The sequence below is a fragment of the Lichenostomus cassidix genome, chromosome 2, assembly GCF_008360975.1.
Source record: "Lichenostomus cassidix isolate B80296 chromosome 2, HeHo_3.0, whole genome shotgun sequence".
Taxonomy (NCBI): domain Eukaryota; kingdom Metazoa; phylum Chordata; class Aves; order Passeriformes; family Meliphagidae; genus Lichenostomus; species Lichenostomus cassidix.
The window spans coordinates 23025912-23049120 of NC_139482.1; the positions used below are offsets into that span (position 1 = coordinate 23025912).

At 37.0% G+C, this 23209-nt stretch overlaps 1 protein-coding gene across 5 annotated transcripts in view; it reads left to right on the forward strand.

The window, feature by feature from the left end:
* The window catches only part of ANKIB1 (ankyrin repeat and IBR domain containing 1), an 89348-nt gene that overhangs the window by 30505 nt on the left and 35634 nt on the right, over positions 1 to 23209 (forward strand). For 4 of the 5 annotated variants that reach the window (XM_085050701.1, XM_085050705.1, XM_085050704.1 and 1 more), the window contains exons 2-4: positions 1700 to 1965; positions 15376 to 15676; positions 21821 to 22003. In XM_085050701.1, the coding sequence (XP_084906827.1) occupies positions 1778 to 1965; positions 15376 to 15676; positions 21821 to 22003 (672 nt within the window). In that variant the 5' untranslated portion in view covers positions 1700 to 1777. Of the gene's footprint in view, positions 1 to 875; positions 981 to 1699; positions 1966 to 15375; positions 15677 to 21820; positions 22004 to 23209 lie in introns of those variants that run through there. The other variant, XM_085050702.1, reaches the window with a different exon arrangement.

Sequence of the window (23209 nt, forward strand, 5' to 3'; positions counted from 1 at the left end):
AATACAAATATTATATTTGCATAGTATCTGCATGTGTATATTATTTTAAAATCTATTGTTGACAGAAAGATACAAAATGCTGCAGAATCTAAAGTGTGATTGAAGAATCTGGGCTTTGGTTTGTGTATATACCTAAACATATGAAAGATGCCCATTTGCTTTTAGATGAGTGCCTACTTGTGCTTCTATGGGTAACTGGTCTCAGACAACATGTTTAATAGCACATGGAGTCAGCTGATACATCAGAGTCGTTGTTACGTCACAACAGCTCAAAATAAGGGTTGTCTTACCAAAATTTTGCAGAAAAAAGGATGAAAATGGAGGCCACCAAGGCCATCTCTCGTTCTCTTGAACATACCTGACCATCCTGATGGGATTAGCTGGTGAGACAACTAGTGTGAAAAGCTCCAGGGAAACAGAAATATGTCATTGCAGCTGTTCCCCAGGTTTCCTCAAATCCTCTTAGTGTGAATTTTATCCACATCCTGATTCCCTTGGATTCTCTGCAGCTCCAGACCCCTTTGTTTCATCTGTCTACAAAGCTGGAGGGGCACCAGTAACTGTGTTGGAAAGCCAGTGTATAAATAGTAGCTTTGAGATAGTCCCAGCAAGTTGAGTATAAGGTACTGAGCTCCTGCCCTGTCTGATTTTTTGTGCACAACATAATTAGTCTCAATCCCCTAACCTGCTGTGCCTGGCATATTTGGATCCCAGTGTGTGCTTTGTGAGGTGAAAGGTCTGGCATGGAGCAGTCTGGATGGGATGACTCATGCGCAAAAGGGACCTCCTAGAAGGTTCACTGTGCTACCAGCCACAGCCTGGTGCTGACTCCCCTGTCTGTCCCCCTGACATAAACCAACATGTGCTCTTTCCAGCTGCACAACCAGGTAAGCTGCTGCTGTCCTGTCTCGTGAGCAGAGATGCTCTGTCTGCCCTGTCTTTATGCAGCTCAATCTGCTGGTTGCCTCCATCAGGTAAAGGTGAGAGCCTGGGGAGCAAAGCAGCTGGAAAACACTTTGAAATACTGTCAGGTGCAGTTGGTTTGTGCCAGTACAAATGCCAGGCATTTTATGGACCCATTCATTGTAGATCTAAGTGTAAGGGCTTAGATGTTTAAGAGAGTCTGCTTAGCAGAACTGTTAAGATGGGGTCATGGTAATTTCTGTATTCATGGGCATTCATCCTGCTGGCACAGAAGGGTGCTGTGTACACCCACCTACACAAGCACAGGTGCTTCAAGCATATTTTAACATTATTTTCTTTAATTAAAAGTTAAACTGATGTCAGCTTTATTACATGGTTTTGAAGATTTTTTCTTCCTTGTTTAAGAATTTTGCTTTAGATCTACTCTGTTTTTTAAGTAATGTCTACTTTTTAATTCATTTCATTCACAGAAATTCAGTGTTCATGCCAGTCTTCTAATATCGGTCAATATTAGCCATTTATTTTCCATATATTTAAAAAGTATAGGTAGTGAAGATATTTGCAGATGGAGGGAGATGGCACAATTTATTAGGGAAATAATCTATGAAGAATCGGGAATTTGTGTGTATTTACGTAGAAAGACTTCAGCAGTACATGAGGAGAGTTTACAGGCCCTATGTATTCTTCTTTGCCTGCCTATTTACAGTGCTCTGCATTAATTCATCTAGGAAAAAGTGTTTTATGGAATAACTGGAATATTGTTTGTCTTTTTTAGGCTGTGAAGCATGTTACAGAACTGTACAAGTGGATGAAGGGGAAAGGAAGAAGTGCCATTGATAGCTAGGATAGCAACATGGGAAATACAACCACCAAATTCCGCAAAGCTCTTATAAATGGAGATGAAAACTTGGCCTGCCAAATCTATGAGAGCAACCCTCAACTAAAAGAAACTCTTGACCCAAATACTTCTTATGGAGAAACGTACCAGCACAATACTCCGCTCCATTATGCTGCTAGGCATGGAATGAATCGTATCCTGGGGTAAGTAGCACTTGAAGTTTGGCTTGGGTGTGAATAACTGCCCTAGCAAATGCAAGGGTGTCAGCCAGGTTAGAAACACCTGATCTGGGTGCACACAGGGGCACACATACATGTGCACATGTAGGTGTGTGGTGCACACACAGAACTTGGAACAAGTTCAAGTAGTAATAAAAACCATGCAAATTAGCCTATAATCACAGACTGATGTAACAGTCTTTAATTTTATTTCACTATCTGTTCCTTTAACATTAGTTTTGGGCAGTTTTAGCTTGCTTCCTGAAGACTCCTGTACACTACAGTTCTTTGAAAATAGTGACTTCCACCATTCTTGATGTATTTTCCTCTCTTAAAACAATCTGTTTGCAAAACTGTATGGATACGATACTGATTGTAGCTACTTTTATTTGGTACAATATGTATTTGTTCTTGTGTTATTCAGGCAGCTTGTATTTTTTTGTGTAGGATAACAGTGAACATTATTATCTTGATAATAAGTAAGTTTATTATTGCTGCAGTCAACATGGACAGCAATCCCTAATGTTGGCTATTTCCATTCTTTTGTATTTTTGTCAGTGCTCCAGTGCTCTAAGATCAATTAAAGATTACCATCTTATCTATGTGCAGATGTTGCAGACACAAGCTGTTCTCCTCTTTTGTGAAGGTAGTACCAGGCAGGCATTGCTAAACCTCTTCTTCAGTATGCAGTGTGAGAGAGAATTTCATAGGTATCCTCTTCCTTATATTAGGAAAAAGAACAGAAATAAATACTAAACTGTGTTATTGGTAATATTCACTTAATATCTGTGTTTATGCCTAAATGGGCCTGTAGTATTCATAAGGTTCATTTTGTACCTCATATGCTGTAACTTACCTTGCTACCTGGCCTCCTAACATAAATTTTTCCTCAGTGTTTTAGATTCATCTAACTGGTTTTTTACTTTATAACTTCTCATTTACCTAAATTTTTGCTAAATATTTTTATCTTCTTCCCCATGTATTCTTATATTTTTAATTTGATGGTTTCATTTCATCACTGAATCTTTTTGTTTGTTTATTTTTTCCTTCATTCCTGATTCTTGAATTACAGAAAAGAGTTAACTAAACTGAATTTAAAATAGTGTCCAGTTTTTACTTACACTTTCCATGTGATTTTTTTTTCCTCTGAGATTTTCAGGCTATTTCTCTCAAGAAAATAGGTCTGAAGAAATGATAGCCTCATGGAAACAACAAGGACATGTGAAATTGTTTGCACATATTAAAAGAAATAGTCATAATTACTGACTTCTGAGCAGTGTATTAGTTAATTCATATTGCAACGTTATGATGGAATCTCAAATAAATGCTTTGCATTAAAAAAAAGAGTAATTTAGAAATGCCATTTTGCTACTACCTACATGGGACCTTTAACATCTGACAGATTTTTTTTCTTTTCACACATGTCAAACTTTTTTCTTTTCACACATTTCAAACAAATTATCAAAAGAATCATTCTTTTTCCTCATTTGAGTCTAGGGGTTTTAATGCATTTTTTGCCCCTAAACATAGGGGAAGTGCCTTTATCTGCTGGAGTCTGGTTTTGAAAACCCAGACTGTTAGAATTGTAGTAGTTGTGAGGACTAATTTACTAAAGTTTTTTTACTATTAACTTTTCTGGTGTCTTTCTAAGGGCTTCTCTCTAAGATGTGCTGCACAAAATGTAGCTTTTTTATCTTAACAAAGTAGTAAAAGTGAACAACTATAAGCCTTACAGTGTGTCTACTTGCAAAGTTGATAGCAGAAAGGGCACAAGTGCTTTGGAGTTAAGCCTCTTGTTTTTGACACAGAAAGTCCTGGATATGGCAGGGATTAAATACATTGATTATTAAAAGGAATGCTTTGATTACTGATAAAGTTCAGTACCTAATAATAATTCATTTTAATCTCTGTATTTTGAGAGAAATTTACAGTTATGAGAAGTCCATAGTAGTATAATATTTTATATTTATCTTTTCATAAAACATTTTAAATATTGGTGGATCTGTAGCAACAGTAACTACAAGCTCTAGCATTTACTGGCATGCATACTATATAATTCAAATTTTCTTAATAGGCTGAGATTTGTATTATTGTAGGTGGATATGAGCTGACGTGTTTACAGTTTAATGTGTGAGATTCTCTCAAAATAGAGCAGTGTGATGCAGTTGTTGGTACACCTTTTGCATTACAGAATACATTGAGAGAGATATTCTGGGATGTTTAGAAATATCCTATCTGGCAATGCTGAGGCAAAGGGACAAATTCCCTGTTCCCACACGTGTGACTGTCCAAAGGCACAATGAAAGCACAGGCACCAGGTTTGCAGTGAAAGGGAGTTGGGGACATCCAAGTGTAATGATCTCAGAAGGGAAGAAACGAGAAACTGGAGAAGAGGTGAAAGGGTCACAAAGCAAAACTCCCAACATGGACAAACTTGGTATAATCCAGCATGAAGTCTACTGGCACAAACTTAAGCCAACAAAAATTTCTCAATGATTTCGAGCTGCACAGTTATTATGCAGCAAGTGTTTGAGTCATCTGGCTGCTGTGCCTTTCATCCAACACGTACAACCCAGAAACTGTATCGAGATGTAAAAATTTTTAAATTTGCTGTTAATTTCACAAGATTCAGCAAGAATGTGTTAAAATGCTAGTATTGCTTCTTGATCATTTTAATGAGTATCACAGAAAACTTTAGTATACTAGGAATGTTGAAATAAAAAACAGAACATACTGGACATTCCATTAATGTATAACTTGGTCTGCAGCCCTAAATAATGTTTACCTGACATACCAGTTTGTTTTAACAGACCATTTAATGTTTAAAAACCAAAAATTGCTGACTACAGCTAATGAGCACAAACAAGAATTTTCAAAGGTTTGATCTCAGGCCAGTAAGCTGATCAAGAGAGAGGAGCCCCTGCTCCAAGGCTGTCACAGGATATCCCTCAAAGCCCAGCCATGACACCTGTCAGGAGGAGCTGACAGAACAGAAGGGCATTGTACTGGGCTCATGGAGCAAGGTTTTGGTAGCAGAGGGCTGTGGGGGTGGCATCTCTGAGAAGAGATCAGGAGCTGCCCCACACCAGACACAGCTGGCTTCTGCCAGCTCCCAACCAGCCCACCCACTGGCCAAAGCTGAGACTATCAGTGATGCTGGTGGCGCCTCTGGGATTACAGCTCAAGAAAGGATGAAAAATGTTGCACAGCATCTGTGAGAGAGGAGTAAAAAAAATGTGTGAGGGAAACAGCCCTGCAGTCACCAGGCCAGAGAAGGAGGGTGAGGATGTCCTCCAAGGTGTTGGAGCAGAGATTCCCCTGCAACCCGTGGTGAAGCAGGATGTCCCCATAGCCCCTGGACATCCACACAGAGCAGAGAGCAACACACACAGGTGGATGTGCCCTGAAGGAGCCTGCAGCCCATGCAGAGCCCATGCTGGATCAGGCTCCTGGCAGGAGCTGCACAGCCTGTGGACAGGAGCCCACACAGAAGCAAGGTTTCTGGCAGGGCCTGTGACCCTGTGGGGACCCACACTGCAGCCGTGTGTTTCTGAAGAACAGTACCCTGTGGAAAGAGCCCACACTGGAGCAATTCATGAAGCACCCACATACGGATTTTGAGAGCTTTATACAACATGCACATTGGTCTCATTCCACTACAAACATGTATCGTGTTTCCCTATGAATGAAGGTCTTGACAGAAGGTTCATATTTAAGAAGATAGTTTAAATTTAATTCCCTAAATGTTTATAAAAATATTACAGACAAAGCACACTGGAAATATGTTTTCTTTAGAAAATGCAGTCTTCAGATGATCAAGCCCATCTGATGCCCTCTGCCTTGTTTTTTTCCTAAGGTACATTTTAGACCTGACTGCTTAGTTTGAAAGAATTGCTTTCAATGTGGAGAGTTACTTAATAGGGTCTGGCTGTTGGTGAACCACTCCTGAGCTATGACAAGAGAACAGACTTTCCAGAGGCTGGTTGAGATGGAGTGACTGGAAATCACGAGGACTTACTTGACGTTAAAAGGAAAAAAAACCCTTTAGATAAACTGTCATTTTGCAATATATGTGGTGTGACTTTCAGTTTTGCAGCTTTGCTGGGAAGCTTTTTGGATCAGTGACAGATTTTCCTCATTGTGTGTTTCATACTGCTACATCTGAGCACTTCATGAGTATTCAAGCCAAAAGTGGATTGTTGTAGCAGTTGCTGCTGGTCCTGGCCTGAAGAGGGGGAGGAGAAGGAGGAGACAGAAACATGAGGCTGTGGGGAGACAGGACAGGTTTGTGAAGCTGATTTTCTTCTAGAACAAGAAAAGCAAGAGTTTCTCATTGCAGAGATTCTGGAAGTTGAGGTGATTGCTGAAATGAAAGAAAAAAAAATCAACCCCAAACCAATTTCTTTTAACATTCTTGATGTCTGTCATTCAATGATAGTAGTAAAGCAACTCTGGCAATGAAGGCATAGCTAAGCTCATCAGAGAGAAACATTGGTAAATGCACCTGGGATTTGTTTACAGGAAGTATCTCTTGTTTCCTTGCTAGTTTGGGAAGTATTTTTCATTGCAGAAGAATGACAGAACATCAAAACAATGGTGCTTTCCTCTAGGCTGAAATAAATATTCATCTCTTGGAATTTCATCTACAGTCCTCTTCTGCCTGTTACGAGGTTTCAATAAGGACTGGTCTAAGCAATTGTAATGCAATGAAAAAAGTGTATTGATATTACCAGTGTGTTATGGAGGGTGAATTTGCCAGAAACTTGTTATCGTCAGAGGGAACGCTGCATTTGCCACAGCACATTCAGGAATGTCTCTTCCCATGCCAGGTTTTGTTGGCTTTTATTCCATTTTGTTCCATTTTTATTCCTTTTATTCCAGTCATGTTGAAAATTAGTTTTGGATGATTTTGAGGGACATGTGTGTAGACTTTTTCAGAACAAGATTTCTTTGAAGTTGAGAGGATATTAGGATTTCTGCACTGCAAAAATAAATGTTAAGGAAAAGTATTGAAGAAAATCCTGTTAACTTCTTTGCAGATCATCTGTCTTTAGAAAGGAGCCACAGTTGCTTGTTTTCTGATCAGGTTGAAGCTGCCGTGAGTTTTAGATATTTTCTTCCAAGATGGAAATCAAAAAGAGGCTACTTCACTGTTTTGACAGACAGAAGTTCTGTAAATATTTAAACTTTAAGATCCAAATAGACCTAAATCATTCATGCTGAAATCTCCAGAAGGGTGCTAAAAACCATATTTTTTCACTGTTGAATTTCTGAACATCTATTCAATGCTTTGACAGTAAGTCTGGTGTCCCTTTTTAAATTGCTTTCCTAACTTCTGATACAAATGTGAGCAAAAGAAAATAGTAAGTTTAATACCAGCTCTTTGTATAATAAGGGCAAATGCGAAAAATCTGGAGTTAATAACCAAAACTACAGGATCCCAGTGTAAGGAAATTTGTATCAAATGTATGGATGTTTTCAAGTAGGTGGTTTAGAAAACTCCTGGAGGAGTTTTTTTAGAATAAATCTAGTCAGAAAAGTTAGTGAAGGCAACAGCACAACTCATGCATTGTGAATTTGACCATAAAGTATTTTAAATTAAATGTGTGCTAGAAGTGCCTGTTTCTTCTCATTGATTTTAAAGGAAATTTAGGAGAACTGGATCAGCTGTAGTTGTCTGCACTTTAGGTCACCAGAGATGAGAAGATGAATCTCATCCTACATTATACAAACATGTAAAATTGAATAGTAAGCACCTGCAAAGTTGTAAATTAAACACTTCGATGGTTTTACAATATGAGAAATAAATGCTCCTTGTGGGAGATACTGCTTGTGGTATAGTGTTAAATGTTTTCCTTTTGTGCTATTTGCTGAATGACCTGTGCAGTGTTTGGATCAGTCCAAGTTTGTTTTGTTGTCGTTGTACTCAGCTGCTGAATTGGTTCTGTAAGACTCTTTTTAGATTAGTTATTTTGTATGGTTGTGAGTCTTGGCCACCTTTAAAAGATTTTGGAATATGAAATACTGAAGGGAGCTTTTTATTAGATGTAAGAGAATAATATATGAAGAATATGATCTAACTGGGCTTTGTGGGCATGTTTATAAAGAAGAAAGATAGCCAAGTGAATTGAGGTGCCCCTGATTTCAGTAGCAGAGCATCTGACTGCATGGTAGAAAATAGTCATTTATAAGGTCATTTTCATCGTAGTTTAAAAAGCAGTCAAGATGATGGAGAAACAGTAAAAATAGAAAGCCTTTAAAACTGATCAAGTTCTTACTGTGACTAAATCCTGGAGAAAACTGCCAAAGGCAGAAAACAGAGGAGATTCTTAGAGGAGCAGCTACAGATATCAAGTAGCAGCAGTAGCATTTGCTGTGTTCCTCAAAGGCTGCCACCCAGTTGAGCACTGCCTTCTAAAGGCAGGATGAAAAACTCAGACCCTTATCTGACTGACTTCCTTGTTTTTCCTCCCCTAAAGTCTCAGTTAAAAGCAATTCTCACTGACTAGATGTGTGGGGCCTCCCAGGGTATCTTCCCTGGTGTTCCTCATGACTTCGTCACAAAAGACAAAACGGTAGACTTTATCCTAATCGTAGTCTGACCTACAAGCAAAGCTCAAAAGCCAATCAGCTGCTATGTTTTCAGCTCTTAAAGCTGACTTTTTTCTATCTGACTTCTGATTATTTTAACCTTAGTAGGTTGAAGATATATTATGCCAATGAGTTTGTTGCTCACAACACAGCCTTTGCTCTCCAGTTACAGCTGCCACTCTTGAGTGTGTTATTGCTTCTTCTTGCTACTACATTTTTTTGCACCCTTAGGAAATTGTTCCTATTTTCCTTTCTTTGGTGGAAATTAGACACTGCAGAGTAAGGCTGCTTTGTTAGGGATTGGTGAGATGAGATAAATTAATGCAGTACACCATTAAAGGTTTCTTATTCTGTGTTGTCTGTTCTCCTTAGTAGAGCCATCATGAACATTTTACCACAGGCAAAGTAAAATTTTATTTGAGTTACAGAGGAGTATGGCTTTGGTCCTTGCCAACCAGAATGACCACATCTTTATTTCAACTAATGTTGTTGCCAGGTAGAGTTTGTGACTGTGTCGAGTTGATTGGTAAATACTGAATCAGTGTGTCAAATGGCTTAACTTCACCCTGGGGTTAGAGGCACATGTGGCTTCCTTACCAGAGAGATCTCTTGGTGCAGTAGTTACTGGAATAACGACTGAGAGACTTGCAGTTTCTGATAAACAGAAGTAACTTTTTCAGAAATAACTCTTTCATTTTTAGACCTAAATGCAGAATCCAGGCAAAATACTCAGTGACATTGTATATAGACCAAGTTTTCCTTTTTGGCCAAGGTAAAGATTGTGGAATGATTTGATTTTTTTAAATTTGCATTTTTTTTTCAATTTAATGTAATGAAGTTACATCATTGGGGCATGTAATGAAAATAAAAACTAGTGTCATTAAAGGTAAAGCAACATACAAATTGAAAACATTTTTATGGAGGGAGAGATAGAGAAAGATGACATTTTCTGTAATACATTCATAGTTTTTAACAAATAGAAATGATGCGAAGCTTGCTAGTATTCACTGTGTAATTTCATTATTGCTGTATAAATAGTATCAACACTAGATCTCAGACACTGCCAGGTAATTTACAAACTGATACATAGGTAGTTGTCCTGTGCAGAAATACAAATCTGTGTGTTTAAAAGGTGATAACACACTTGTTGGTAGTTTCATGTTTACTATTTCATCTGACAATTGTTTGAGACCAATCTAAAAATAATAGCCAACAGTTACATGAGAAGAGAATTCAGCATGGTTGGTCTTCTCGGAAAAAAACTGTGTTCAAAGGAAGGATATGGAGACAGAGCTGGAAGGATGACACCTATGTTTGAGAATTGGTTCTAGCTGTCATGAGATGTATATAAGAAAGGGCCAGAGACAGAGATGCAAATCACACAGATTTTGCCTTACAGAGTATTGTCACAAAAGCTGCTGGTAAGCAGCCAGCTTCAGTGGAAGCTACTTCTAATTTGGCACTGAGCTCCATTTCTTTTGAAATCTCACTCAGAATATTGAAATAAAAGCCAGAAGTGGTGTGGGATCTTGGAAACAGTATTCCTGACTGTCCAAGTGAAGGCCAAATTTAAGTAACTCAAAAACAATAGTGTTCTGGTTATAGGTAATTCACTGATGTAATAGATACATTTTTGCATCAGGAATTGTTTAATCTCTGGTTTGATGCTGTTGTTCCTCCTAAAAGGCGTAGGAACCATAAATAAAGCATCATTTTTTTGCCCACAGTATAACAAATGTAAGGGGTAATCAAGTTCTGTGTTCCTCACTTTCAGAGTGCACTGTCTTTGGATCTGTGCTCCAGAATTCAGTTGTATCTCCTTGCTGCTCCTGCACATTCTCCCTCTTCTTTTTTTGTGTTGTACCAAGCCAACGATTGATATCTATGTACAGAAGGTCATACTTAATCATATTTGCTGACACAAAATCCCTAAACCAGAGAAACTTTTTAACCTATTTGCATCTTTTTAGTAAACAGAATAGGAAGTTCTTTATTGATGCATATTTGTATAGGACCTTTCTTAGGTACCTTTTAGCTGAAGGGCTACTATGGTAACATGAATCAGTCCAGAGCTGGAGCTCAAACCTAGGTGCTACTTTTAATCACTTTAACAGTCTTTTGGAAAATGGCTGTTTGGAGAAACCATAGGTGAAATGGTAGCAACAGAGTGGAGAAAAGATGGTAAGGCTTTTAAGAGCCAGTTTAGGAGAGAGTGAAGACAGTGTTTGCATTCTAGATAATATTTTTGTACAGAACATTACATCAAGTCCATAAGTGAAATAGGCCCAGCAGAACACATGTTGAAAGAGTCAAAGATTTCAATTTGAACCTTAGATTGCTCTAAGATGTGATTCATATGTGCCATAGTCTGGAAATGCTTCTCAAATTGGTGATTTTCTCTGAAAATCTGCAGAAATTCTTTGAGTACTCAGGGAATTATTTAACCCATTTTGCCAGATGTACCAGATACTTGGTAGGGGTCATATGAATGGGAAAAAATGAGGCATTTCTATTTAGGAAAAGTATGGGATTGGAGGCCAGAGTGGAGTACTCGACCTAAGGGACCTTGAAATTTCTCTGAAGATTTCAAACTTCAGAAGAAAGAATTAACTTTTACAGACTTCCATCAGGAGTGGAGACTAGCATTGACAGCCTCTCAGATGCTTCCCTTGGTTTTAAACCAAATTATCACTGGTATAACCTCACTCCTTACTACAGCAGGATATTTCTAGTGTTTATGGGAATTCTGGTAGGGTTAGTAACAGTTGTTAGGCAAGGGGTCAATTGAATTGGGGCTTACAAAAAGTCAGGATAATAGTCTATGGTTTTTCTTTCATGAATCGTTAATGTCCTGTCAGCTGATACTTTGTTTTAGAATAGGAATAGTCATTCTCTCCTGTCCAGGTTTTTACTGCATGCAGGAGATTCCTGGGCTGTAAGGAACACTTACGAATCTTAATGAAACTGAGAAGAAACTTTTAAGTACTAATAAATAATTTTCACAATTATAATGAATAAAAGTATCAATCATTATGTTTAATAGATGTGTCTTTCAACATCAGGTAAAAATAATACTCTTCACAAAATTATTTAAAACAGTAATGACTAAAAAGATTTCTTCAAGTGCTTACTAGTACACTGTAGTTGTTTTGTTATAGTATATTTGGGAGAAAAGTACTTTTAGTTATTGAAATAATCATAGTAATTCAAGGCTTAATGCATCAGTATTGGCCAACTGTGTTGGAAGCTGAATGATTCAATAATTGTATGAATTCATTGCAAATGAGTTTTAAATTACTGGGTAACATGTCTTGGCTCCTCTGTGTGTTGTTGTAACTCATGGCTTACCCATACTTCTTTTAATGCTCTTAAAATACTTGTATTAATACTCACACTTCTCTTAAAGTTAGATTTGTGCCTTGACTGGAGCTTGCAGTGTCACTTTCTTTAGCAAGCTGTACTTACAAGGGCTGTCTAACCCCAGGAGTAGATGGGATGTTGTGAAAGGGAATCCTCTGCAGTTTACCCTGTTGCTGCAGCTCATCTTTTTCTCTTTACTTGTCTTGCTTAAAGCAACAGTGCAATTTTCTGTGTAGTTTATACAGTATACATAAGTGCTTTGCATTCAAAAATTGTTATGTTTCACTGTCTTGGAGCATATTCAGACATGCTTTAGCCTCCAGCTGTCAGAACTACTTTTGTAATTTCATTTTACACTAGTTTTTAATTTTGGTTTTCTTTTCAATACATGGGCACATTTTTCTATGATTTTTTATGCACACACATATAGCATAGAATCACAGAATGGTTTGGGTTGGAAGAGACTTTAAAGATCATCTGGTTCCAACAATATATTTATATATATAGCATTTGTTTAGAGAGAGAAACTATAAATGTGGTGGTTTTCCTGCCCCAAACATTGACGTTCTTATTAAAACCTAAAGAAATAGTTGTGTTGTTAGTTTCCCAAAGTGAGGACATGTCCCAGTTGTTTATTATTCAAATTCCCAGCCTTGTGATCTCAAGTTTCTTCCTGCTTTTCTGCAAATACAGATAGTAGTAGGTGTGAATGTAACAGCCCTTTCCTTTTTGTCACTTTTTCAACACTTTTTTGATGCTTTTGTCACCTCCGGCTTGGATTCTGCAAAGTGCTACAGATTGAAGCAAAATCTGGAAACTGCAACTAGAGTAAAGTCTGTCTGCCTTGTGGCTAAGTGATATTTCCCATAGGCACTGCATATTTTCACTCTATCAGTACATTTCCAGGCAAAATTTAGCTTCTTATATGTCTGAAGTTGTGAGCTAAATTGCAGAGATCTACAGCACTGCTCTGTGAAATCTTATGCACCAAATACCACTGTTAAAAATGGAGCCCTGTTGGGTAATGAACTTGTGGATGTAAAATATATTAATTTGCCCTTTTTTGGATACTAGTTATCTCTGAACTTTAAGTCGTGGATTCGGCTGGGCCTTTCAGGATTGGTTTGACTTCCCTTACACTGAAGAGCTGATCATATCCAAGTGCCTCTGTAGAATCTGTCTTGTCCCCATGGAGTTATCATTGTCTCCTTCTTTCCCATTTCCCTCCTTCTGTCTCTGACTTTCCCACCTTCCTTCTCCTCCTTTCCTTCTGTCTCTAGTTTCATACTATGTAAAGCTAATTCAAACAAGCAAATATATTTTATGGATAGTAATACATGGATAGGATAGTGTTCGATACTGGTTAGTCTTACCATTTCATGTAATTGGCTCTGAAGCATTTTGCCTCTGGAGCTAAATCCCTCCCCTCTGAAAACAAACAAAAAGCCTCAAGCAAACAAAATATGCTGTCACTGTTTTTTTTACAAGATCTTTAATCTCAAGTTTGGCATATTCATATTTCTCAACAAATGCATCTATCATGGAATAAAAGAGAGATTTCTCTAAGGAGCATTTTCTGCTGCCAAAATAGGGCAACACTGAGGAGACTGTTTCGTTTTTATTTTCTGAATACTTCGTTGCCACATATTTAAAAGAGCAGTGTTTTAATAGTAAGCTTCATTTTAAATTCAAACTGCTCAGAAATTTTCAGGAGGAAGACAGGCCAGAAATCAACTGACCAAACAGCTATTCAGACATTCTTCTATTGCAGGACTAAATCATCTGTGCATAGTTTTTTCTACTGAAATACTTGTCCAGACTATTTTCAATAATATCTGAAAGGGAAATTCTTGTTCACCCTGTATGGCTTCTTCCTTTGTTAATTAAATTGTTTCAGGATTATTCTTTGTCTTGAACAAAGCATGGGTGAATTTAGAGAAAGAGAAAGGTGGGATGTATTCAGGGACAAAAGAAAGAGGAGATGACATTTAGACTTGTAATTGTAGCATAAGGCAATAACTGAGGTAAATAACTTTTTTTTTTTTTTTTTTGGTCAATTTGGATGAGTTTGTCAAGTTCTCACCACTGTTCACCAAGAGCAATGTTGTCTGATTTTGTGTATAGGCAGCACCTGCTGTCAGGTGGCTGAGCTGCCTGAAAGTGATTGAAACTGTTTTTCATTAGTCTTAGGGGTGTGGTCAGGGGAGGGTGGAACCTGCTTCACTGCACTAACTTAATAAGGATTCCAGAAAAACTGGTTTTTTCATATTTGCAAACTGTCAGCCTGGAGAGGAGACATACGATGACTTGTGTGGGCTTTATGTGTGAGGGAGTTTATGGGAGCAGTGCAGGCATTTTTGCAGTGACTTCTTGAACATATGTGCCATGCTTCAGATTTAGCCTGGTATTACCTTTCTGGGAACCTGAGGGAACAATACCTGTTCTTCCTCCTATCACACGGAGTTCTTTCACCATTGCTGTCTCTGTGATCCCAGTCCTTCAAAGAGCCAATCTTTCCTCCCTGCCATTGCCTACCATTTATTCTCCCTTAAGAAAAAAAATATTATTTTAGTATACCTCAAAAGGCTAAAGCAAGTTCAGATTCACAAGGCTTGTATGATTTGTCTCAGTTCTTCCATTTCAGATCTGGATTGTATCTATTATAAATCCTTGCTGGCAAGAAGCAGCAGGGAGCTGCATTGTCTCAGGTGCTGTTAGGACTCAGAGCTCTGATTCTAAGAATTAGCCTGTTTCCCTTTCATTACTAAGGTGATCCTTTTTGCTGGTAATAGGTTATTGTCCACTTTGAACTGCCTCTAAAGCATTCAAGAAAACACCGAAATTCTTGCCAACTTTTGCCACCTATATAGGGAAGAGTTTGCACTATGTTGCACTTCCATACATTCTAGAGCGAAAAAGCAAATAGTCGTTCCTCAATGCATGCAGTTCTGGCAGGAAAAGTATTTTAAATATTTTAAGAAGCAGTAAGTGCAGCATTGACATCTGACTAAAGATACAGCAAAGGAGAATGAATTTTTAAGAAATTACTCTGTCATTATCTATTTGCAAACTACCAAATGCACTACTATTCAGGACAGAGCAGAAGAAATAAAGTACCTATTTCATCAGTCTTGTGAGTTAATAACATTTATTGCAATGAAACACAGAACTGTAGAATAAACTTTCTCATACACTGACAAAGTAATTGTGTATGGTACTTAGTGATATTTCTATAATTCATCCAGATCTTGGCTCTCAACTCCTAAGAGAAATGGAGGAGAGCTGTCCAGTAGTAATTCTCTGTCAAAGAACATTTATCACTAGCATGGCTAATCAAAATCTTTGCAAGAAGAAGAGAGCTGTCATAATACACCCTTCCCACTTCAAGGAAATGAATGGAATTGTGTGGTAATTGTTTTTCATCTATTTTTTCCCCTCTTGCAGAACTTTCCTTTTTGTCAGAGATGGTAACCCAAATAAACGGAATGTGCACAACGAGACATCTATGCACTTGCTGTGTATGGGACCTCAGATCATGATCTCAGAGGGAGCTCTTCATCCTCGCCTCACACGACCCTCGGAAGATGACTGCAGGAGAGCCGATTGTCTGCAAATGATCCTGAAGTGGAAGGGAGCAAAGCTGGATGAAGGACAGTATGAACGAGCAGCCATTGATGCTGTTGATAACAAAAAAAATACGCCTTTGCACTATGCTGCTGCCTCAGGGATGAAAACCTGTGTCGAGGTAAAAATCCATATATAATTATAAGTTTATATATGTTGTTATGAGTAAGTGACATGCACAGTATTTCACAAAGCTTTTTTGGGGGAGGGGGGAAATGTGATATGGTATATTGAATTAACTTTTTTATTCTGCTTTTCATTAATTGGAAAAAATTGCAAAAGTAAACAGCCCAAAACATACACTGTAGAGAAAAATGAAAAAAAATAGATTACATATACATTAACTTCATGACAATATTTCCTCAACATAAAGAAGACTTATGTAGGCATATAAAAATTTGGATTAATTACAAGACTGTAACAGTGGAGAAAAAGCTTTAAAGGTAGGCATAGGTATCCTATATGTGTAAAGAGAACTGAAATAACTACCTGAGAGAAAATTAGAGCTCTTTTTATTTTGCTCTGCAGCTGAGACTGGAAATGTTGTTTCAAGAACAGATTTGATGTCTTTAATTTACAGTGTCCAGCTCTCTTAATGTTTGTGGAAGTAGTGGATAGTAATGAGTGATTAGGAATGACTTTTGAAGGTCTTACATCAGATTTATTTTTAAACTATATCAAGTAATGAGAACTAGTATTTAATTGTGCTGGTAATTTAATACACATTTTCAAAAACAGCTAACATCTTCATAAGTCTGTCTATTTTAACATCAAGATTTGTATTTTCAATGGCAACAATTAATTCAGAGTTCAGCATTTGTATGTGAAATTTACATTTTTTTTCTTCTGTATATAATTTTATATTTATTCAGATTATGCTCAGTAACTTAGTATCATCAGCAAAGTTTATCACCTCTTTATTCACCTGCTCTTTTAGATAACTACTTCATGTCATAAACAGTCAGGTCTGTGAACTGATGGACTTCACTTGGTGACTTCTCTCTGCAGTAAAACCTGATGATTTCCCTGTACTTTCCTGCCATTCTCTGGAGCTGTTTTTAGTATTGATGTTACTTTTACTATCTTCTAATTCTGCACCTTGACAGATTTAATCAGTAAGCTGTATATTATAATAAATAGTTCAGAAGTTTCATATCTGAGTTTCAGTAGGACTCATGAGTACAAGTACCATCTGATGCTGGGTATTTATATTAGTGTTTTGTTTATTGATTTTTCTAGAACCTCTTGTGCTGAGATTACAATTTGAAAGACTTTCTTTTATGTCTTTTGTGAAGTATCCACAGAGAATCCGGACTCCAACAATTTATACCTCTTTTCTGCTATAAGTTATATAATTTACACTTTGTCCAGCAGCCAATTTTACAAAAACATTGAAATATTTACTGTGTGGTGTTTTAAAATTATTTATTCTGAGATGCTATGCACGTGGGATACTGCTCCAAAAACTATCACAGTCTTCTTTATTGTGATTTTGCATTTACCATTCCCAGACTTTGTTCATTACATATTCTTCATCTGGAGACAACTTCAGCTTATTTTCCATATGATTCTGTCCTGTTTTTCTCTCTTCACAGACTCTTCTGATGTTTCTGGAATTTTTTTCCACACTTATTTAGTATCACCTTTTGAAAGTAGGCAATGGATTTCTTGTCCTTTTACTGCATCTGTAAATTTAATGTATCTTTGGGAATTGTTAATGAGTGGTTCGTTGATGGTAACATTTTGAATTAGGTCTTGCAGACTACTCTGGACAAAGTCAGGAGCTGCTTCTCCTCTCATGTGTTTGCTGACTGTTTTGTCTATCATGCAGTCACCTGTGTAGTCTGAAATTTTAATTTAAGAGTCACATATTAGCATACATAATTTCTAAATATACTTGGGAGATGCAAAACAGAAGTTCCCTTTATTTTTGTGATTTCTTCCTTGCAGCATTTCTATTCTTGGTAGTCATTTTACCTTTAATGTTATGGTTTTAGTCACCAAAGCATTTTTTTTGTTTAATTCCAGAATTGTATTACCCTGGTATTTGTTGATAGAGTTTATTTATTTATCAGTTTGTTTGTGGTTTATTTCAAAAAGATTACATAGCATCACCTTTCCAGTACTGTGAACTTCTCTGTGATCCTCACATTATGTTTGCTGGTTGCATTCTGTCAAGTTTCCAGATATTGCCTGACAATTCTCATTTAAAGTCTGTCATTTCAATTCCCCAGCCTCAGCTGTGCACCCACTTGAACTGGATATTCTTTATCTTCTGGTTTTTTATTAGTCCTTTCTATAGAAGTTCAGTTAGCGTCTTTTTATTTCCAATATCCATCACTTCTTTCATTTTGTTGGTATACAGATCATCCTTAGTTTTCTGAGCTTCTAATGAAACTCATCTTCCTTATGCCATTTTCTGTGCTATTATTTAAGCCTCTGTCTCTCTGGTTCCCTGCTCAGTACTGAGAGGAGTTAAGAGGATACTGCTGTTAGATGCTGATATTTAACCTCCAGTAACACAGCCTGAATCTTGCCCCAGTACCTCCTCTCTTCTCTGCCCCATGTTTAACAGCTCCTGAAGCTCGACGCTGGCAGTTTGTCTTCAACATGTCCTTAGAAATTATCTACATACTTACTAATTTTCACCAGGGAGGCAAGTCACCATGGAGTCTTTGCTAGCTGAATTATACTCAGACCTAGCTAACTATGTACATGGTAACTGAATGATATACAAGTGTTGTCTGGGTCTTTCTGTCATCTAAAATAAATCATGGTTATAAGATAGACTTAGTACCTCTTGTGATGTGATTTATTTGTAAACAAGTATCAGGATGTCTCCTAGATCTGTTACTACTGCTTTTATTTTGATTGTCAAGTTTTTATTCTTTCTGATTTGATAAACTAATTGCAAAGGAATGTATAAGGTGCTCTTGTTCTCTTAGTGCCACTTACTGATCCAGATGGCTGATAAATTCTGACTATAGGCATTTCAATCACAGGTGTTCTATCTATCCTTCCTCAAGATGATACATTTGCTTTTAAACATATTTTTATGTACATTATTATACAATAGAGCACAAATGTGCATGTCATATGAGAAAATGGGATATATCAGCAGCAATTAGCATTTAATGACCTCTGAGCAAACTTGGTGAAAAACAGTCACATACAATGATTTGACATAAGAAAGGTTGTTTCTGCTAGAGAAATGGTAAACAGAAGAAAACTTTAGTAACAAGTTTTGAACATATTTCAATATCTGATATTTACAAACTTAGACTTCACATTTACAGGAGATTTGAACAAGGAGTCTTCTGCTTCTACCTTCATGTCCCCAAATGGGGCTATACAGTGGTATTAGTGATAGACACAACTGTTCAAAAGTTTCAGTTTCAGGAGTGTGAAGCAAATGGGCTCATGCAGTAAGATCCAGGCAGACTGTAATGTCAGAAAGAATCAGGGCTGCTGCAGAGTGAATTGTGGCTCTGGAGCTGGGCTGCAGCTTTTAACTGCAGACTGTAAAATCAATTCATCTTAAACTCATCATAAAAGTTCATGGTTTGTGCTTCTCTACAAATTATCGTTCTATTTCTCAGTGTCACTAGTGTGATTCATTAGATAAATCCAGTGACTAGACTGCTAGTTCCCCATTTAATTATATAAACTGGGTTATGTTATCTTGACAATACGTACTGTGATTGAGTAAACAATTTCTGGCTCTAATTTGCTTTCAGTATGTCTTTGAAGAACAATTTGCAGTCTGATCCACATGGATTGTTAGTTGCCAGAGTTTGGACACCATTATGTAGTCTTAACTAGTCATGGTTTCTGCATTAGAAATGTAGTGTACACCCCCAAGTTCAAACTTCTTTGTGTGCCCTACCATGGGATAGAGGACCTTGGATCTGAGATGTCTTCAGTCCTCCAGTCTGTGGTCTGTAGTCCTTCTAACTCCTTCAGCAGGAACAGGTTTGTGACAGATACAGTACATGCCTTCACCAAGCCTGAAACAGATTGGTGAAGGAATTCAACAATTATCTCTTTGTTCCTAGAAGTATTTGGGGATTAAAATTCTTAACAAAACAAAATGAGATTAAAAAATGCATTGCCTATCAAGTTGTCCTCTCTCTCTCCAGTAAACTGCAGGTCACTTAGAACCCCAGGAATGCCTTTTGCCCATTTTTTTTTGTGGTGGTTACTCTCAATTCAGAGCAGCATTCCTCTTTCATTGTCTCCTTCACTTTTCAAGACCTTTCAGGAAAATCCCAGTTCTGTATCTTTGCCTGTCCCTACCACATCCAAATAAGAAAAGGAAACCCCAAATATTGATCTTTGGAGATGAAGCACCTATGAGTTGACTTGGTCAGAGCTGATAGTCAAATGTACAGTCTTGATACTGCCCCATTCACATGTGTTAGATTTCTCCTCTGACCAAAACAGCTGTGTGGAACCCATTGCTAAAGATAGTTTGGGCAAAGTCAAGGTGCTTACCTCAAACTACTGAATGGAAAATAATAATTTTCATGCTGAATAGATTTGATTTTATGCATATATGTTCCACACTATCACAGTATATTTGGCATATTAAATTGTATTTTTGCAATTGTTTAAATTGCTAATATGATTGTTTAGGTTATTAATCTCAATCAAGCAACACAAGACTTTTTAACAGTGCTTCTAGAGAAATATGGCATGACTATTAAAAACAGGTTGCTTTGCACGTTCCTCATCTTGCAGATTAGATTTTGAGCTGCATAAGTCTGTGGACTGTTCTTTCAAATACATATTTATATTTTTCTTTCCCCTCAGAAGGTGTCTTAGTTGCCTCAGTTAAATTTCTGTTAGATGTTAAAATTAACAGACAGAATGTGGTACTCAACGAAGTTTTGGCAATGTTAAGAAGTTTAGCAAAGGCAAAGGTTAAACTGTTGGCTGTGTATCTTGGTAATTGTCCCAGTATTTTCTGTATTTCTGCCTGATACTCTGCTATGAAGATCAAAGACTCAATGACACTAATATCTTCTCAACTAAATCTTCTTGTTGCACTGGTTTGCAGTCTTTTTGGGGTTTCATGTCTTTTTATTTTGGAGAATGTGGAAGAGGTTTCCCAAGAATCTATGAGAATGAACCTGGATTTGTAAAAGACATTCTGTATTTTCTAGGCAAAGGAAATTTTCTATTCTGCTGAAGAAAAAATTAGGGAGTGTCAGATCATGATCTAAAAGGTTTGCATGAAGAACAGATCATTTTAGAGAAATTTGTGGTTTTTTTAGAAGTATAAAAATTGCTACCTGATTTTTGAAATACCCTGGATAGTGTTGTTACAGACACCATGATCTGAAGGCAAGATAATGTTTTTAGACTTCATTTAGAAACAAGGTGAATCATTTTAGTAATGACATAAAGGTGTCATAATAAATCAGCAGAATGGTCCATTTGTGCCTTTGAAATCTGTGGCCTATGTTGTCCTTGCTTGTATCAGGTCAATTTATAGCAGGAGACCAAGTTAGCAAGTTAAGGAGAGCAGCACAGGGGTTTAACAGCTAGAGACTGTATTTTGGGAGGGTTACTGGCAAGAGACAAGGTGTGAAATAGCACAATGCTAGACTGTATTAGAATCACTAAAATTAGTGTTATTTCATTTCCCTGTTTTCGTGTCCACTGTTTTCATGTATTAGAATTACTAGAATTAGTGTTATTTCATTTCACTGTTTTCATGTCCACAAAAACAAAGTAGAGCTGCCAGTAGTATTTTGTGCTCCCAATTAATTGGTATCCTCTCATCTCTCCTACCTAAGGGATCTCCCATTTCTGTCAGCACAAGTATACAAATGGTGGAATTGTACCCCTGTAGAAAGAATGTTCAAAGGTGTTTCTAGCTCTATCTTGGCACATGCTTGAGGACCTCAGGCCCCTCATTTTCTATGGGGCACTGACCGTATCAGTGAAGCAGAATTTTAGTTTTTAAAACACAGCAGAAACATACTGTGCAGCATTGCCTTGTACCATATTTCTAAGATCTTGTGGTTCTGTGGAATTACAGAATTATAGGTGGATATAGGTATAATTATGAATTAAATCAAGCAGTAATTTATTCAATAACAATGCAGAATCTTTGCTTTCTAAAGACTATTATTATTATTATATTGGTCTCTCGTTTTCTGGTTCATTTTTTTTTTCCTCTTAATTCATGTGCCTTTTCTTCAGGGTATTATTAGAGTTGCTAATTAATAACTGCTTACTTTGCCATTTTACTTTTCAGCTTCTAGTAAAACATGGTGGAGATTTGTTTGCAGAAAATGAAAATAAAGATACCCCATGTGACTGTGCGGAGAAACAGCACCACAAAGAGCTGGCTCTTAACCTGGAATCTCGAATGGTATTTTCACGTGATCCTGAAGCTGAAAGCATTGAAGCTGAGTATGCTGCTTTAGACAAAAAAGAGGTCAGAGGATACTTTAAATGTGAATTATTGTACACATTTATATTTGTAGCACTTACATTGTGACAAAAGTCTGCAAAGTATTTCAGTAGGTACTGTACTTTGTACTTGTAAACAATTTTAGCGAAGCTCTTTATAATTTTCAAGCTCAGAGAACATAACAAATATATTGTCAAAATTAAACAGAAATTTCATTCATATCTTAATTATGTGGACTGTCTTGCAGGCTGTGAGACCAGAGGGGATAGAGTGAGGCCAGTAAACTTGGAAACAGTTTCTCTAAACCAAACTTCTTTTTAAGGTTTTTTATTTCTTAAGATACTGTTTGTCTCAAAAATGAGGACAAAAGACATTCTAAAAAGGCGTAAACATGTTGAATAGAGTAGGAAAACTGTTCTGGTGGATCTTCCTGGACTGAGACTGGGTTGACTGTTACAAAAACCAACTGACTAGTGCAGGACTTCAAAATAGTGCATTTAACTTTCTTGTTTTATAACATGGTGCCTGAAGCTACTGCATACCAGAGTTTGGATGAAAAACAGGTAATAATAGGTGATGTTATTTCCAAGTTAACTTTTGAGAGAGACAATTCACTGACAAAAAATTTGCTTGAATTCTGTTATGCCTTACACATGACTGTGATTTGTCAGGGATAATTTGACCAAAAAGATTCTGAGTACAAGTTCCCTTCGCATGCATGATCAGATATTAGTTAACTAGAATTCTAAATAAGAATATATAGATAAACTATATGATTCAGTAAATATTACAAATTAATTCTGTTTAAATTATAGGACAATAGATTTCTCTATGGTTACTTCCTTTAGAAATAGTATAGCTTGGCTTTTTACTAGCTCAGCCCACTTGTGACCTAAGGTTGTTTAAAAGAAAATACATGAGTAGGCTTAGATCACATCAACTGTTCCCCTGAAAAATACTACACATGGTCACTTTTGTTTGAGAGTAAGAAAGTCTTTGCACTGTGCAATTAATTTTTTTACCATTTTTCTTGTATAAATTCAAATATAAACAGCCTTAATTAGATTGTTCATTCCTAAATGAGGCATTTTGAGATGAGGTTTAATATACTTTGTACATTGAAATAGCAAATGTAATTAACTCATTTTAATTTCTCTGAACATCCCCATATAGAGACATCCAAATTGTAAGAAGATAGTTTGAAATTATATTTTCTCTCTTGGCAGAAAC